Source organism: Staurois parvus, unplaced genomic scaffold (genome assembly GCF_062004578.1).
Source record: "Staurois parvus isolate SC_StPar_1 unplaced genomic scaffold, SC_StPar_1.0 ptg001051l, whole genome shotgun sequence".
NCBI lineage: Eukaryota > Metazoa > Chordata > Amphibia > Anura > Ranidae > Staurois > Staurois parvus.
The window spans coordinates 2,060,263-2,078,338 of record NW_028318847.1 but is presented as its reverse complement, the minus strand read 5'-3'; the positions used below and the strand labels follow the sequence as shown (position 1 = coordinate 2,078,338).

The following is an 18,076-nucleotide window of genomic DNA, read 5'->3' as shown; positions in this document are numbered from 1 at the left end:
ATCTGGCCACACCCTTGGGATCACTGGGCAGCCTATGGCAGCCTGTCCCTCCCTCTGCATGCTCCGCCTCCTCTCCGGTGATTGGCCACCAGATCTGTAGCTCAGAAAAGGCACACAGGCGGCCAATCACAGGCGAGGAGGCGGAGCTTGGAGAGGAGGAGCTGAGCGGCAGCGCCAAGATTGAAGATCGAGTGAGGGAGCAGCTGGAGCAGCTGAAGAGGAGGAGAGCAGCTGGAGAAGGAAGACAGCTGATGGGTAAGTGTCTGTGCCTGAAGGAGGGAGCCTGGGCTGGAGCAGGGGTCAGCACAGCGATGTAAGTATAATTGGTGTCAGCGGGAGTAATAGTGCCCCATCATTAGTGTCAGTGTGGGAGGAATAGTGCCCCCTCATTGGTGTCACTGACACCAATGAGGGGGCACTTTTTCTCCCACTGACACCAATGATGGGGCACTATGCCTCCCACTGACACCAATGATGGGGCACTATGCTTCCCACTGACACCAATAATGGGGCACTATTCCTCCCACTGACACCAATGATGGGGATCGATTCCTCCCACTGACACCAATGATGGGGATCGATTCTTCCCACTGACACTAATGATGGAGTACTATTCCTCACACTGACACTAATGATGGGACACTATTCCTCACACACAGACACTAATGATGGGGCACTATTCCTCACACACTGACACTAATGATGGGACACTATTCCTCACACACTGACACAAATGATGGGGTACCATAGTGTCAGTGGGAAGAACCGTGCCCCATCATTGGTGTCAGTGGGAGGAATCGTGCCCCATCATTGGTGTCAGTGGGAGAAATCGTGCCCCATCATTGGTGTTAGTGGGAGGAATCGTGCCCCATCATTGGTGTCAGTGGGAGGAATCGTGCCCCATCATTGGTGTCAGTGTGAGGAATAGTACTCCATCATTAGTGTCAGTGGGAGGAATCGTGCCCCATCATTGGTGTCAGTGGGAGGAATAGCGCCCCATCGTCGTCAGTGGGTGGAGCTCTAATAGGAGATGGAGCCTAAAGAGGAAGGGGTGGAGTTTGAAAGGGTGGGACAAATTTAGATGCGGGGGTGCCCGATTTTAGTCTTGCCTAGGGCAGCACAAAACCAAAATACACCACTGGGACCCACCCAATAAGGTTTGCTGCCATGCTTCTAGAGCTGTCCAATCAGCATAGGTTTACCCCTATTTAACATGCCCGGTAATGGCGGTACGTCACTTCCTGCAGACGCCGCCAGGCAAAATGTACATAGAAGTGTGATCCCGTCACTTCCGGGTTCCTGTGACATCATATCTGGCCCACGAAAGCCAGGCTTGGAGTGCACACTGGCCGTTTTTATGGACTATACAGGCTATACAAACTGATTTTGGTCTTTTGGGCACCTATACATGTGAGTATAAAGTCATTCATTTATTTTTTATGAAATACCTCAATAAATACTACACTTAGAATGCTTAATCCATCTGATTTATTTAAGCTGTGTGGAGCATTTCCTTTGTGATAAGGAGAGCCTGATGTTAAGAACCCTTTACCTCTGCTATATTTGGAATCTTGTGAATGTTCTACTGGGGCAACACATGGGACGTGCAGATAACCGGGACGGATATCCCAAGAGAGTCCGGGGCTGATCTTCCATTTAGTATAACAATGTGATATTGGACCACAATTGGGGTCAACTTCTTCTGGTGAGTGTGAAATTCACTTGTCTCATCTGCACGTGGTGAAAGCGGATACAGTTTGATCTACAGCAATGCACTTATATGGGACTGTCACTATATATATTGTGGTTGTCATATTATCACTTATATGAATGTTGGAATATTATTATTGGCTAGATGCCATAGAAAGTATGCAATGTCACATTTAATTTGATATTAGCATCTGCCGTAAGATGTAGAGAGATGTTTTTTTTTTATTTTAAATTTTGATGCACGGTTGCTTTAGCGCCTCCCTATTCATGGGTTTTTTTTATATCTAAGTGTTTTTCACGTTATAGGCACCCATATAGCCGGCACACTGCGGGCTTAATTTATTTGTACACAGTTTTATGGGCACTACAATATCATTATTACAATACCTTGCTCTCCTCATACAGACTGTCCATGAAATCCTGTGCCCCCTATGTACTGTATCCCTGGGGGATTGGCGCTGTTAATGACTGATTTGTCTGTGTCTCCACTCAGCTGTCACAATACAAATTTCTCAATCTTGCCCATGAAATCCTGTACCTCTGTTTTGCATTCATGAAGTTAAACCCTTACACATGATTCTTCTGCTCCATCTCAGCGCTAGGCTTATTTCCCCAATTGCTTCTCTGTGAGATCGGGAGCCGGCACATGCGCAGAGGGTGCAGAATTTCACAGGAGGCAGAGGAGCAGTTTAGACCAGGGGGTCGGCAAGGCAGGGACGAGGTTTACCCATCACCTGCCCGCGATTGACAGGTAGATTGCGATTGACTGGTTGCCGACCCCTGCTCTAAAGGGGCCTAACATCTGTCACACATCACAAAGGTGCAAGATCTTCAGAACTGTTCAGTTATTTAGTTTAGTTTATAGGTTCTCAGATAAATAAAGTATTTCCACGATAAACAGATCTACAGATATGGATATGTTACTCACCTTTTGGGGTCAGAGTAACAGCAGCGATAGATACATGCTGCACATAATATAATCCATTCAAATGTCAGAATGCCATAGGCAAACAAGTAAAGGCTTCGAACACACTTTCCATCTTTTTGATCAAACATACTAAAAACCCAAAAACTTCCTGGAAAAAAAGTTTAAACAGGCATAGATTAAATAATGGTTATACTGGCTTATGCTACATGAAAGACAATGTAATACACAGCAAGCATTCTATACTGCATTAACCAGAGTTTGTCACTTATACTCACCTAGGTGGATGCGGCATTGATCCATTGCAGCATCTGTCTCCCTCCAACTCTGCAGTGAGAACTGAATGATCAAACACTGCTGATTGCCTTAGTTCGCCCCCTCCACTCTAAACAGAAAGCTGTAACTGTCAGTAATCGGCTCCGCTCTGCCCCTCCAGCGCTCATTGGAGCGCTGGGCTGTGGAGGAGGCTGGAGCGGCTGGCTCAGGCTCTAGGCGGATCACTGATAGGCTGAGCCAGGTGCCAGTCCAAGCATATGGGTGGATCCTGACCATATGGTCGGAACCTTTTCTGAGCCTAGACTGACTGAGTGACAAACTCCACTCCTGTAACCTACAGGAGAAATATAGCCAAAATAGCTTTAGCTATACTTCTTTAATTGCAAGTTGTGCCTTGCTGATCTTTCCTGCGTACAGACCAGTATATAATACTGATATAGTGCTGATGTTGATAGTCACCTCACAACATTACATTCAAACCTTTATATAATAAAAGAAATCATTGTTACAATGTTGTATATTATGCATTAAAGCAGTATTAAACCAAAAAGAAAACATTTACAGTGGGGCAAAAAAGTATTTAGTCAGCCACCAATTGTGCAAGTTCTCACACTTAAAAAGATGAGAGAGGCCTGTAATTGGCATCATAGGTAGACCTCAACTATGAGAGACAAAATGAGAAAAAAAATCCAGACAATCACACTGGCTGATTTGGAAAGAATTTATTTGCAAATTATGGTGGAAAATAAGTTTTTGGTCAATATGAAAAGTTAATCTCAATACTTTGTTATATATCCTTTGTTGGCAATGACAGAGGTCAAACGTTTCCTGTAAGTCTTCACAAGTTTGGCACACACTGCTGCTGGTATGTTGGCCCATTCCTCCATGCAGACCTCCTCTAGAGCAGTGATGTTTTGGGGCTGTTGCTGGGCAACACGGACGTTCAACTCTCTCCAAAGGTTTTCTATGGGGTTGAGATCTGGAGACTGGCAGGCCACTCCAGGACCTTGAAATGCTTCTTACGAAGCCACTCCTTCGTTGCCCGGGCAGTATGTTTGGGATCATTGTCATGTTGGAAGACCCAGCCACGTTTCATCTTCAATGCCCTTGCTGATGGAAGGAGGTTTGCACTCCAAATCTCACGATACATGGCCCCATTCATTCTGTCCTGTACATGGATCAGTCGTCCTGGTCCCTTTGCGGAGAAACAGCCCCAAAGCATGATGTTGCCACCCCCATGCTTCACAGTAGGTATGGTGTTCTTTGGATGCAACTCAGCATTCTCTCTCCTCCAAACATGACGAGTTGTGTTTCTACCAAACAGTTCTATTTTGGTTTCATCTGACCATATGACATTCTCCCAATCCTCTTCTGGATCATCCAAATGCTCTCTAGCAAACTTCAGACGGGCCCGGACATGTACTGGCGTAAGCAGGGGGACACGTCTTGCACTGCAGGATCTGAGTCCCTGGCGGCGTAGTGTGTTACGGATGGTAGCCTTTGTTACGTTGGTCCCAGTTCTCTGCAGGTCATTCACTAGGTCCCCCCGTGTGGTCCTGGGATTTTTGCTCACCGTTCTTGTGATCATTTTGACCCCACGGGGTGAGATCTTACGTGGAGCCCCAGATCGAGGGAGATTATCAGTGGTCTTGTATGTCTTCCATTTTCTAATTATTGCTCCCACAGTTGATTTGTTCACACCAAGCTGCTTGCCTATTGCAGATTCAGTCTTCCCAGCCTGGTGCATATCTACAATTTTGTTTCTGGTGTCCTTTGACAGCTCTTTAGTCTTCACCATAGTGGAGTTTGGAGTGTGACTTTTTGAGGTTGTGGACAGGTGTCTTTTATACTGATAACAAGTTCAAACAGGTGCCATTGATACAGGTAATGAGTGCAAGACAGAGGAGCCTCTTAAAGAAAAAGGTACAGGTCTGTGAGAGCCAGAAATCTTGCTTGTTTGTAGGTGACCAAATACTTATTTTCCACTATAATTTGCAAATAAATTCTTTCCAAATCAGCCAATGTGATTGTCTGGATTTTTTTTCTCATTTTGTCTCTCATAGTTGAGGTCTACCTATGATGCCAATTACAGGCCTCTCTCATCTTTTTAAGTGGGAGAACTTGCACAATTGGTGGCTGACTAAATACTTTTTTGCCCCATTGTATTATTTTGAAGCTTACCAATTCTTAGATGTGATGGTTGTATTAGTTTCCTTTTTTGGTTTTCTTTTATTTTCATCTGGTGATTCAACCAGGAACTCTGCTGTTTTTCAGAAGTTCAAACTCTCCATCAGAATGTATCAGCTTACATGGATGAGACCATCAATTGAGCATTGTCAGGAGTGATTAAAAAGATCAGCTTTTATCCTTTATCCCAAAAGAAAGAAAAATGTTTACTCCAGATTTTAAAGTGTTAGCTGGAGTTTGGCTTCAATTTGTTATTTATATTCAAATCTGCTAATGCATTTAACACTCCCATCCCTCCCAGACTGACAATGCTGCTGTGTCCTGGTTCATTCATCCAGAGTGGTATCTCACGAATACAGGAGGTGTGTTATTTGCCAGATCACCAGGTGAAAACCAAGGGAAAAAGCCAAAAAAAATAAAACAGATGTAGCCACCAAATTAAATGATTGCTAAGTTGCAATATAATTAATATTTGGTTTTGGGTTTAATACTGCTTTATTACTTCACAGTAAGGTGTGTACTTACAGTTAGTCATTTTGCAAAGGTTTTTTGGGGGGTCCAAAAAAGCCAGGGACACCCCTAGTCTTAAAGATTGTTGGGCCTATAGCATGCTATAAGAAAAGGTGGGTGAAATTATTTCTTGTGACCCTTCCCCCTCGCTCCATGTGAACTTTCTTTCTCTTTGGCGCATTCTCTTCAGACCGGTTCCAGCTGCATTCCCATGGAGTTGAACTGCTGATGCTGTATGCTGTCAGTGGCCCCAAGTGAAAGAAACTCTCAAACTGACACCCAAAAGCACTTTACACGACTTCTTACATTGCACATTTCTAATTAGGCTACATAAAAACAAGCAAGCACCTGAAAGATTATAGCTCCTCCCACTAGGCAATAGGAAACACCTTTTTCTCCTGTAGCACCCTCCTAGTTTGGTGCCAGGATGTGTATAGTTAGGTTAAGCATAGCTGGGTAAATTCAGTGTGGTATTCTGCTTTACAGAGGGCTGTGATTGTTTAGTTAGGTCATGCTGCTCATGCTGCACTGGTGTTGTTGGAGTTTGTCTGAGTTCTGCATGCCTTCAGGAAGCTATGAGAGCCTTCCAGAACATGGGTAGGGGCTAGGCAAATGAACAGCATGAATATGGATACATCCCAGGCCAATTGCAGGAGAGGGTTGCCTCACTGAATGCTGGGAGTGGTATTTATATTTTGAGAGCACATGGGTTCAGGGTTTTTCCTAGGAGTGGATTGCACCAGGCAGGCTGGAGGCAGGCTGCCTCACCTGGCACTTGCTGCCATGCAGCCTCAGGTGGGTCAAGCTAGAGAGAGTGACCCTGGTTCTTCATTGAGCTGACTGAGGGGAGCTGTCCACCAAAACTCTGGTCTGGTATCACGTTAGGGTTTTGCTTGGAAGATTGGAAGGAGGCAACCATTCTGTCCTTGGGCCTTGTGAATACTGACATTGAGGAATTTGGGGACTCTGTGCTTTGCTACCCCTCTAGTGCTTGATAGTCAGCGTGGGTCTGAAAAAAGGAAGCACTGGCTAGTGTTCTGAAGAGCTTTTCCAAGTGTTGCTACTGTAAAGGACTTTGCTCAGCTACGTTACCATTGGACTGTTGCAGTATGTCGTAACTAGCTTATACCTGAGGAGCTTAGCACTGTACTACTACTAATGCAAAAAGGGACTTTTCTCACTCCTAAAACTACTTGCTGCTATATGTTACAAGGAAGTCTGCTATTTACTGTCAGCCAAGACTTCATAAGTATTCAACTAAGAGATCAGCTAAATGTCCTTAGTGTGAATAGTTCTGATTTTGGTGTATCCTACTACAATTCCCCATCCCTATCTCCAATTCTACAATAAAACTCCAAAACAAAACATCCCCTAGACTGGTCATTGAAAACAACGAGCGGAAGTGTGCATGAGTGTATTTAGCCAAGAAATACACTGTGCCCGGCTGCAAAGCAAGGGAATCCTGTGGAGAACATACAGGCAGCTCATTCGAGGGTAGCGCTACACTCCCAAAAGCTTTCAAAAGGCTTCTTAACACACCATGTTCGTTGTAGTATAGTACCTCCAGCCCCGGCTGGAACACATAAGCATACATCATAAATCACAGCATAAGGAAGGGTGGTTTCTGTCTTGAAAGACTCCAGGAAAACAAGTTACTGGTAAGTTTAACTTGAATTTTCCCAAAACGTCAGGACAGCACCTGAGTGGATAAACGAAACTTACCCAAGGGAGGGACAACAGCTTGCAGGACCTTTCTGCCGAAGGTCCAGTCTGTAATGCCGCACAAAAGTCAGAAAAATTGACCATGTAGCCACCCTACTGATTTTCTCAGGGGTGGCATCAGCTTTTTCTGCCCAAGTGGCTGCAAGAGCTCTATTGGAATGTGCTCGAATCCCCAATGGAGGAGACAAAACCATTTGTCTCAAGCCCTTTGTTACCTACAGGTAAATCAACAAAAAACTCTTCTAACATCTAAATTGTGAAAAGTCTTTCCTTTTCTCCCAAAGGATTAGAACAAAAGTTGGAAAATCTGAGAACAGATTTGAACTGAGGCCATTTTAGGAAAAAAAACTTCGGATCTGTTCTAAAAATAATTCTGTCAGGAAAAACAGACAAGAAAGGTCTCCTAATAGATAGGGAGTGAAGATCACTGGTAATTTCAGAAGTAATTGTAGAAGTAATTTCGACAAGAAACACAGTTTTGAAGGCCAGAGATTTTAGCAAAGCTGGCTCCAATGGCTTGAAAGGTTCCTATGTTAGAACCTGTAGAACCACTGACAGGTCCCATATAGGAGCTTTTGTTAGGGGCTGGTCTTGATCGGGTAAGAGCCTTAAAGAATCTTATGACCAAGGGCTCTGAAGAAGTAGATATTTCCAGGAATACTCCCAAGGCAGCAACCTGCACTTTAAGAGTACTGACTGGAAGCCCCTTATCTGCTCCATCCTGCAAAAACTCCAATACTGATGCAAGGCTGTCAGGGGCTTGATTTGTCAAACTGCAAAGTTGGAACCTTCCAAGATTTGGCAAACAGTTGTGTTCAAAATAACAGCAGTGTGTTGAAAAAAGTGAATAAAGCTCAAAATCCTTCTAATAGCTTTTATTTCCATACACCCAAACGCATTGGGAACACTACACATTCTATTCCAAATCAAAACATGAAGAAAAATATATCAAATTTGTGTTGTTCCTCTAAAAAAATTGAAGAAAAGTGAATATTAGACTGTTCAAAAAAAATAGCAGTGTTTGTATTCTTCATTACAAACTCAAACATTCACTACATAAAATGAAAAATGTTTGAAGATTTTGCTTTCCTTTGAATAACCTAATAATATTAACTTAATATTTAGTTGTATAAGCACTGTTTCTGAGAACTGCTGTACATCTGTGTTGCATGGAGTCAACCAACTTCTGGCACCTATGAACAGGTATTCCAGCCCAGGATGATTGGACTACATTCCACAGTTCTTCTCTATTTCTTGGTATTGCCTCAGAAACTGCATTTTTGATTTCACCCCACAAGTTTTCTATTGGATTAAGATCCAGGGATTGCGCTGGCCACTCCATAACGTCAATCTTGTTGGTCTGGAACCAAGATGTTGCATGTTCAAGGGCATTTCCTCTTCAGCATAAGGCAGCATGACCTCTTCAAGTATTCTGATGTATTCAAACTGATCCATGATCCCTGGTATGCGATAAATAGGCCCAACACCGTAGTATGAGAAACATCCCCATATCATGATGCTTTCGCAACTATGCTTCACTGTCTTCACAGTGTACTGTGGCTTGAATTCAGTGTTTGGAGGTCATCTGACAAACTGTCTCCGGCCACTAGACCCAAAAAGAACAATCTTACTTTCATCAGTCCACAAAATGTTGTGCCATTTCTCTTAAGGCAAGTCAATGTGCTCTTTGGCAAATTGTAACCTCTTCAGCACATGTCTTTTTTTCAACAGTGGAACTTTGCGGGTGCTTCTTGCAGATAGCGTGGCTTCACATAGGCGTCTTGTAATTGTAACAGTACTCACAGGTAACGTTAGACCTTCTTTGATCTTCCTGGAGCTGATCGTTGGCTGAGTCCTTGCCATTTTGGCTATTCTTCTATCCATTCGAATGGTAGTTTTTCGCTTTCTTACATGTCTTTCAGGTTTTGGTTGTCATTTTAAAGCATTTGTGATCATTTTAGCTGAGCAGCCTATCATTTTCTGCACTTCTTTATATGTTTTCCCCTCTCCAATCAACTTTTTAATCAAGGTACGTTGTTCTTCTGAACAATGTCTGGAACGACCCATTTTCCTCAGAATTTCAGAGAGAAATACACTGTAACCAGCATGTACAACATTTGCTGACTTCCTTCCTTAAATAAGGGCAATAATTGCCACCTGTTTTTCAAAAGAATGAATGACCTCACTAATAGAACTCCACACTGCTATTATTTTGAACATGCCCCTTTCAATTAGTGATTCAATTACACAGAATCAGCAGGATGCATGTCATGACTGTTGGGTCTGTTGGATTTCTATTACTCTACTACACCTGCTAGTAAATTATTTGCCATGTAGAAAGATCATTTCTACCAAAAACAGTGATTGATCAGGTTAGTGATGTCTGACTGCTATTATTTTGGACACAACCGTATATGGTTCTAGTCACCTTTTTTCTACTTGATTGCAATGTAGATACTAGCCGTTCCAAAAACCCTTTTTACTTCAGAAGTTTCTCTTCGGATACCAAGCGGTTAAAGTCAACCTGGCTACTTACTGGTGACTTACTGGGTTAGCAAATCCTGTCTGAGTGGAATGTGCCAAAATGGTTTGGCCCCAAGACTCAAAATGTTGGAAAACTATGCCCTCTTGGGCCAAAATGAGGTAAACAGTATGACAGACACCTTTTCCCTCTGGATCTTGCTTAACACCAATAGAATCAGCTGGAATGGGATGAAGGCATAACACAGATGAAATTTCCATGGGTGCGCTATAGCATCTGTTCTCAGGGACCCATGGTTTATGTTCAATGAAAAGAATTGAGGGAATTGAGAATTGTGCATTCTCTCTGGATGCGGAAAGTTTCACCTGTGGTTGTCTCCATCTCCTGGTGATCATTGAAAAGAATTCTGGGTTCAGTGATCACTCTGCTTCCTGAATGAGATGTCTGTTCAGAAAATCTGCTACCATGCTCAAAGTGCCTTTTAGGTGGATTAATGATAAGTATAGCAAACAGCTCTCTGCCCATACCAGGATGTCCATTGCCAGAGCTTGAAAGGACCTGCTCTTCATACCCCCTTGCTTGTTCAAATAAGCCACTGCTGTGGCATTGTCTGTTAAGACCTGAACATTGTGTCCCTGGAGATTTTGCGAGAATGGCAAAAGTGCCAGGGCAATTACCCTTAGCTCTCTCCAATTTGAGGATCTCACAGCTTCTGTCTTGAACCAACTCCCCTGTGCCATCATTCCTCTTAAGTGGGCCACCCAACCCCATGAACTGAAATCTGTTGTCACTCTTCCTTTGACTGGGAACACCCACAGAAGATCTTTATAGAAGGGACTGATTTTTTCACCGCCAAAGCGACCTCTTTACCCTGGTGTGAATCTTCACAACTGAGTCCAGGAATTCAATATGTGATCCCACACCCTCAAGAGAAATTCCAGCAGCGGTATGAAATGCAGCCTTGCCCATTGGATGGCTGGCGATGTTGAGGTCAGGATTCACAGGGCCAACATAATGTTTCTCATTGTTAAAGACTGACTGGACTGTAACATAGCCACAGCTTTCTGTAACTTGTCCTTTTCTTCTGGAAGAAAGATACACTGTTCTACCAAATTGATTTGATAGCCCAGAAACTGTACTTCTTGGGCAGGATTGCAATTTGATGTATGCTGATTCACAATCCAACCCAAAGCTTCCAGATAGTTGCAAGCCTTGATCAAGTCTTCCTACAGCCTCTCGTTTGAAGGCTCAAAGAAGAGTAGATCACCCAAATAAGGGATCACCACAATCCCCTTAAAATGAAGAGGGGTGAGAGCTTCCACCGTCACCTTTGTGAATATCTGAGGAGCAGAAGACAGTCCGAATGGTAGGGCTTTGAACTGCCAGTGAAGAACCTTGCAGATTTTGCAAACTATCCTGTATCTTGGAGGAGTATAGTCAAAATGAACTGATTTGAGGTTATATTTGACAACTGTGGAAGGAACCCCTGAAGTCTTCCTCCTGCAGGAAGGACAGAGTCACAGAGTTTTTTTGGTTTGCCCAGGAGAATGGAAAAGGAGTCCACTCTTTCCTTTTTGTTTCTGACAGACCAATTCTTCCTCTTTCCCTGAGACTTATTGTCCTGTTCCCGAGTGCTCTGAGCTCGAAAAAGATGCTTTGGAGGCTGCTTCATCTTCTTCTTGAAAGGAAAGGGCCTCTTTTTGTGTGATATTCTATCAAGGATGGAATCCAAATCTGGACTGAATAGAAGGTCTCCAGCAAAAAGAATTCCGCAAAGTTTACTCTTGGCTGCTGCGACGCCAGGCCAGGTCTTTAACCACAATGTTCTTCTGACTGAATTGGCCAAGGCTGCTGACCAGGCTGACATTCTTATTGATTCAAGTGATGCACCAGATAAAGGCCACAGCAGAGGGTAAGGTAGAGAAATAACCCAATATCTCCTGCTTAGTAAAACTGTCACAATGTGTGCTTTAAGCTGGTTAACCCAGTATTCCAGGTTTCTAGCCACACATGTAGTGGCCATGGCTGGTTTCAAGTTGCCCATAATAGATTGCCAAGATCTTTTAAGCAGTAGATCCAACCTTTTATGCAAAGGATCCTTTAAGATTCCCATGTCCTGAAAGGCTAAATCAGTAGACCTTGAGAACTGAGAAAAATGTTATTCCAAACTGCTGTTGGATCATCTTCAAAAGGAAAGGCTTTCTTTCCAGCTCCTGACATTCCTCTTTGATAGAATCTAAAATTACAATGGGAATGTTTGCCCTTTGGGATCATTTAGGCCTGCATGCATAAGGTCATGCAGTGTCAATTCCTTTTTTCTCCTCTCCTATGCCTAGAGTAGTGTAGATTGCCTTCAACAGGCCATCCACCTATTCCAGTGACAATTTATATTTAGAAAGAATAGATTCTGCAGACTCACCTTCTTCCTCTGAATCCTCATTGGAAAGAGTGTGGGAGTGTCTCTCCTGAGTAGAAGGACTTTCCACTTGTGTCTCTACCACATGGACTGAGATTAAACCTTGCGAGGATTCTGAGGTGGAGGCCTGAAAATTACCAAGCAAGGTGTGGAAGGATTGAATGGTGACATAGATCTCATTCTTGACAGAGGCAATTAAGTCACTGCAAACAGAAGAGGATTCCTTTGCATAGAGGCTATGCATGCTTTGCATAGAGGCTTTTTCCAAGCATCTCCCAACATTCTTTTTGCATGAGGGGCATTTCCTCTTCACTGTCTCAGAGCTCTTAGCCTGCGCAAATAGAAAAAAGAAAGCAAAATAACAACCCAAGCTGAGTCAGAGCCATCCTGCAAAGCTCACCAAATGGTGCACTAGGAAGCAAGCAGAGGATTCTATGTGCTTGGACAGGCCCCAGCCACCGAGGATGGGGGGGAACAAAGAAAGAGACAAGAACACCATAAGAACAGAGGGCAACAACAACAATCCGCCTCTTACCTGGCCCTTTTTGGTGCCTGTGCCCACTGCCGCTTATCCTGCCTTCTTCATTGAGGAGCAACGTTTCAGGTGTAGGTGAATTTCACCAGTTTCGGACTCTCATAACGCTGCTGTGCTGGATCGGAAGTGGAAAAAAGCACCAACCCCGACTCCTCCCCCTGAACCTAGTGGCCTGAAATGACACCGCGCGCTTGCCCCGACGCCCTGCTACTTTCGAAACTTCACTTCTGGTGCAGCCAAGAGCGTTCCTCCAAAAAGATGGTGGTAGTGTTTCCATGCCTGCTGTGCCCTCCCAAAAAGAAAAAGAGCGGGGCAGACAAAATGGCTCTCCCTGAGTACCCAAGGGGGAAGAAGAGCCCATCCATAACGTGCAAAGTCTTGGTGGAAATGGGGGGGGGGGGAGAAGAGAGGAGCAGGGAACAACTGTCTCTCAGGAAAGCCCCTAAGAGATCGTGGCTCCCCTACCAGGCCTCTTCCTGCCAGGCCTGAGGAAACACAAAAACTGATGGGATGTGGGGAGAAGCCTCCTTTTGAAAGATTTTGGGAGGAAGAGGTGTTTCCTATTGCCTAGTGGGAGGGGCCACTGTACTGTACTGAAATAGGTTTTGGGAAATATTATTACAAAAAACCTCTTTGGATGAGATCTGAGACCAAGTTTATTATAAGAATTTTTAATAAATGTAATGTATCTGTCAGGGCTCCGGGTATGACCAGAGGTATGTGAACTGACACAGGGAAACGCAGGCTTCAGATATGTCATAAACAATATAATTTATTAATACTAACAATACAAAATGCAGTGCAATACTAAAACATAAACAAAGTGCAAACGAACCAAACCAAGTCACCCATAGATAACAATACATACAATGCAAGCGTAGTCAGGCAGGCCGGGTCAATAACAATCGGGCAGGTAGGAACAGGAGGAGCAGGCAGAGAGTAGTCAGGTCACGAGCCGGGTACAGCAACTAATGGGCAGGTAGGTAAAGGGGGTCAGGCAGAGAATGGTTGGGGTCACAAGCCAGGGATCAAACAGGAGAAGTCAGCAGAGGTCAGGATCAGGCAGGGTCGGCAACGAGTCAGTCAGGCAGGAACAGGAACAGGAATGCAGGTAACAAGATACAGGGGCCCATAGAAAAACACACACCAAGGCCCAGACTGCAGGTCTGGCCATCCCTTAAATACACCTCCGTAATCAGCTTCAGGTGTTTGGCTGACTGCAGGGTTGAGTCTCTGATTGCTGAGAGCACCCGCTGGCCAGCCCTGGTACTGCAGCCCACAAGGCAGGTGAGTCCCACCATTACTGGCAAGTCCATTCCTGACAGCATCACTATCACTAGGCAGTGACTAAAGATGTTATTCCTGTGCATCCACACAGGAGTTACATCATTCACGGAATCTGTAAGATAAGAATGATATGAGGTATATACTGCCCTGCACATGTTCCAAAGTACAGCAAATAAAAACCTGCTAGAAGCAAGAATTGTTTTTTGGCAGAAGATAATTTGCAAGTTTCTTCTGTCAAAAGACTACTTCTCAGCATTTTTTTTTCAACTTTAGATCAACTTTAAAGCTGCACCCAGCAGGTACAAAATAAACTGCTTGCTGAAAAAAAAAATACAAATGGGAAGTTATAAGACTGGTGGCTGGGCAGAACAGAGTGGCAGAGTATCCACTTATCATAGAAAATGAAAACAAGGAGGGTAGACCCCTTTTTCAGAATAACTACAGCATGGAGGACAACTGTTTTTGAAGAAGAAACGTATTTAAGGCAAGCAAGTATGGCAGAATAGCTCTGCCCAAAATTCTGCTTTAATCATGTGCTATTGTAGTGTTATCTTGTGCATCCATTCTCATACCTTCACTAGCAATTGAATTGCCCCCACCAATTTTTCTTACAGTTATTTGTGGTAAAATTTTTAGTGAGTCATAAAAACTGGGGTTTTATTGAATTAAAGGTTTTCTATGTTTAACTATACTTCCCAATGCTTATATTCTTGCACTTCATAGATTACTGCCCACTGGTTATTAATGAGTAGGGATGAGTGAAGCAAGTTCAGTTTGGGCCAGGTTTGCAAAACTCAGCGGGAACTTTGTGCATCCTGGACTTAGTGCTGTATCCCACTGAAGTCTACATGTAGTCATTTAGAAACCACATTTATAGTAAGGGGGGCCCCAGATATCTGCCTCCTCCAAGGGAATGAGTAAAGGGGTTTATTAGTATCCCTTACTTGACCCACAGTGACTTAAAAGTAAATAAACACTGAGAAAAAGTCCTTTAGTGTAAAGGTAAAAAAAAAAAATTTAAAATAGTGTCTTCCAATGTAAATTCATTGTCAGTCTCACCCACTGATATAGATCCATGAGGACTCGTTGCCCAACAATGTTTTATGACAATTCACCACCCGATTGTGTTACACCACTGCACTACCATCGCAGAATCCCCAGTTGCAGTATGTAAACAAACTGCTGGAGAGATCCTGGGAGACATTGTTGACCATACTTGGTCAATGAGGTCACCTAGGATACCTGGCACTGTTGTTTACATGACAGCAGCACCACAGATTCTGTCATTTAGTGGTGATAGTGTGGCATTGTTGGGGCATTATGACTGGTGATGGGTTTACAGTATGTAGTGCACCCCTAAGGAGCCGCTGGTGAACTGAATTATTTTCCCCAGTTAGAGCACACACAGCCAGGCACATAGCATATTCTTCACTTTTCCACTGGCTCAAAAGGAACAGTCTAGAGTTTTTTTGTTTTTTTTTTGTTTTTTTTTAGCAAGTTGTTATAACATTGAACTTGGATGGGGTAAAGAGAGTATGGGATATCCCAAAAAGAGAAAAAAAACTGGTGAAACGAATACTTTGAGGACTCCTTCTCTATCTTGTTTTGCTGCTCAAAATGTCCCACAGAATTGCTAATACTGACAGGTGACTAGGACTGTTCCTAAAAGACCAAAAGCTCAACACATTCCCTAACTTCCAGCACCGGGGCATCTACTCACACAGCCACAGGATCACCCATTGCCTCCTTCCAATGTCATCCACTTCAGTAAGGAAGACTCATACCACCATAGGACACCTTTACACCTTGTCCTCCCAACTTCCTCCTGGTACTCTCCAGTGAGCTTCTCCAGACCAAAACAGACTCAGGACTAGGCTTTCAAAATAAGCCTCTCAGCTGGGACCTTGATGTCTTCCAGATAGCACCTCCAATAAACCTGCCCCAGGAGTAAAGCCCCTGCACAGGGATCTCTTTCAGCAGGACTGACACTCTCCTCTGTCTCAGGCTTCAGCCTTTTTATGGGCTCTACAGACACCTAGTGGGCACACCTCCCCAGGGATTGGCTAGACTCCCCATAAATATTCAGGCTGCTCAATCTGTTCTTGCACCCACTATACTTCCAGAATCCTCTAGAATACATGGTGAAGCAATCAGAGCAGCAGCCTGTGAGACAATAAGCAGCCCTGAACAATCAACCCCTGCTCCACTGATTCCAGAGGAGCCAACTAAATTTGCCTAACAACCTGCACTAATGTATGAGGGCGCTACAAGTACTTTGCAGGATGATGACCAATGATGGATTTACCATGGGGACATTATGCATATTTATGACTACTAAAGGACTTTTCACAATGTGGTAGTCTATTTGCTTTTATCTATTTTGGAGGCATAAGTAAAAAGATACAACAAAAAATCCCCTGCGCTATAAGTACTCTGTAAAAAAACGAATAAAACATAGGTAAAATTAAGACAAATTGAATCAGAAAAGCAGCTAAATGAATTAATGAATCTAAATCATCATTTATCATAAACAGATCCCCCCAGTATTCAGTATCCTTTTGCAAATGTGCAAAAACCCTAAACATAATATATATATATATATAGTTAGTTCTTAAAGTATAAAAAAACAACCCCCCCAAAAAAAACAGAACATACACCAATCTTCGACTGATATATTAATGTCAGAACAGCAATATGACTTTCTTCAGTGTGAACAAACACCATTGTGCCCTTCACCACACCTTATGGGTTCCTCTTCACCTTATATCATGGACCCCACTGCAAAAGGAGGGTCAATTGCGCTTTAGTATTAGAGACCACAGAGAGAAAGCCAACTGGGGCGCAACACATCAGGTAGGCAGTGACATCATCACGCTGGGCAAAGCTTAGATGCCATTTTGGAAAGTCGAGTATGCTAATAACCTGTGACATACCTCTATGAACTTTGTAACATGCGAGTGGAATTTTAGCTTTATTATGGAAATAAACTAGCGGTCTGCACTATTGGATGTTTATTTGCTTCCTTTTAATATATCTGTTCCTGGGAGATGAGTAATAACCAGGTGAATGCTGAAGAAGATTGGGTTCTCTAATATTAAAGCGCAATTGACCCTCCTTTTGCAGTGGGGTCCATGACATAAGGTGAGTAGATCCCCATGAGATATGGTGAAGGGCACAGTGGTGTTTGTTCATGCTGAAGAAAGTCATATTGCTGTTCTGACAAGAATTAATATATCGATTTAAGATTACACGAAGATTGGTTGGTGTATGGGACTCTTAGCCTGGCCATACACGTATAGATTTTCGTTCGAGAATTTTCGTTTCAAGAAAGTTCGTTTGATTTTCTAATCGTTAGTGGGGTCAAATCGATGTTTGTTTTTGATAGCAGTGATGGCAAAATTCGAAGAGTCAGGAAGGAAAACTTTTCTTGATCAAACACATTTTCAGCTAGTATATGTGGTAATCGTTCATAAATTACATTCATTTTAAACTCAAATGTTAAAAGCAAAAGACAATTTTTGAACAATATTCGTTCATTCACCGTATGTTCAAAGAATTTTCGTACAACGTTTCGTACAAATATTCTTGTCCGAAAATCTACACGTGTATGACCACGGAGAGAGAGAGAATTTTTCTTTTTCTTGCACATTCACACAAGGATACTGAATACTGGGGGGATCTGTTTATGATAAATGGTTCTGGTATGAGGTTATATGATATTTGATTCATTATGTCATATTGGAAGTGCTGCAGCAGTATTTTATGTAGAATAAGTAAGAAGAGATATTAATGTAAACCTGTGCTCATTGCCCTGGGAAAAATATGAAAGGTGTTCCAGATTCTTATAAGTTCTCCCCACAAATTCCCACATCCTTTTCAGGGGGCGGGATGTGGGAAAGAAGCCTTCATCCCTCAACTTTCAGACACAGTGCTTTGCAAAGTAGGAGAGGCTAGCTTGACTCTTCTTGCAAGATACCCCATCAATCTTGAAAGTTCTGTGGCCTGGTGTAGATCAGGAAGGGGAAC

At 43.2% G+C, this 18,076-nt stretch overlaps 1 protein-coding gene across 4 annotated transcripts in view; it reads right to left on the bottom strand.

Annotated features, from left to right (window-relative positions):
* Positions 1–18,076, bottom strand: part of LOC149440821 (transmembrane protein 272-like) — an 88,991-nt gene that overhangs the window by 11,339 nt on the left and 59,576 nt on the right. For all 4 annotated transcript variants that reach the window (XR_016307481.1, XM_089658039.1, XM_089658038.1 and 1 more), the window contains one exon: positions 2,639–2,786. Coding sequence is in view for 3 of the 4 variants with exons in the window: in XM_089658039.1 (XP_089514165.1) it covers positions 2,639–2,786 (148 nt within the window). In the remaining variant the exon portion in view is untranslated. The remainder of the gene's footprint in view (positions 1–2,638; positions 2,787–18,076) is intronic.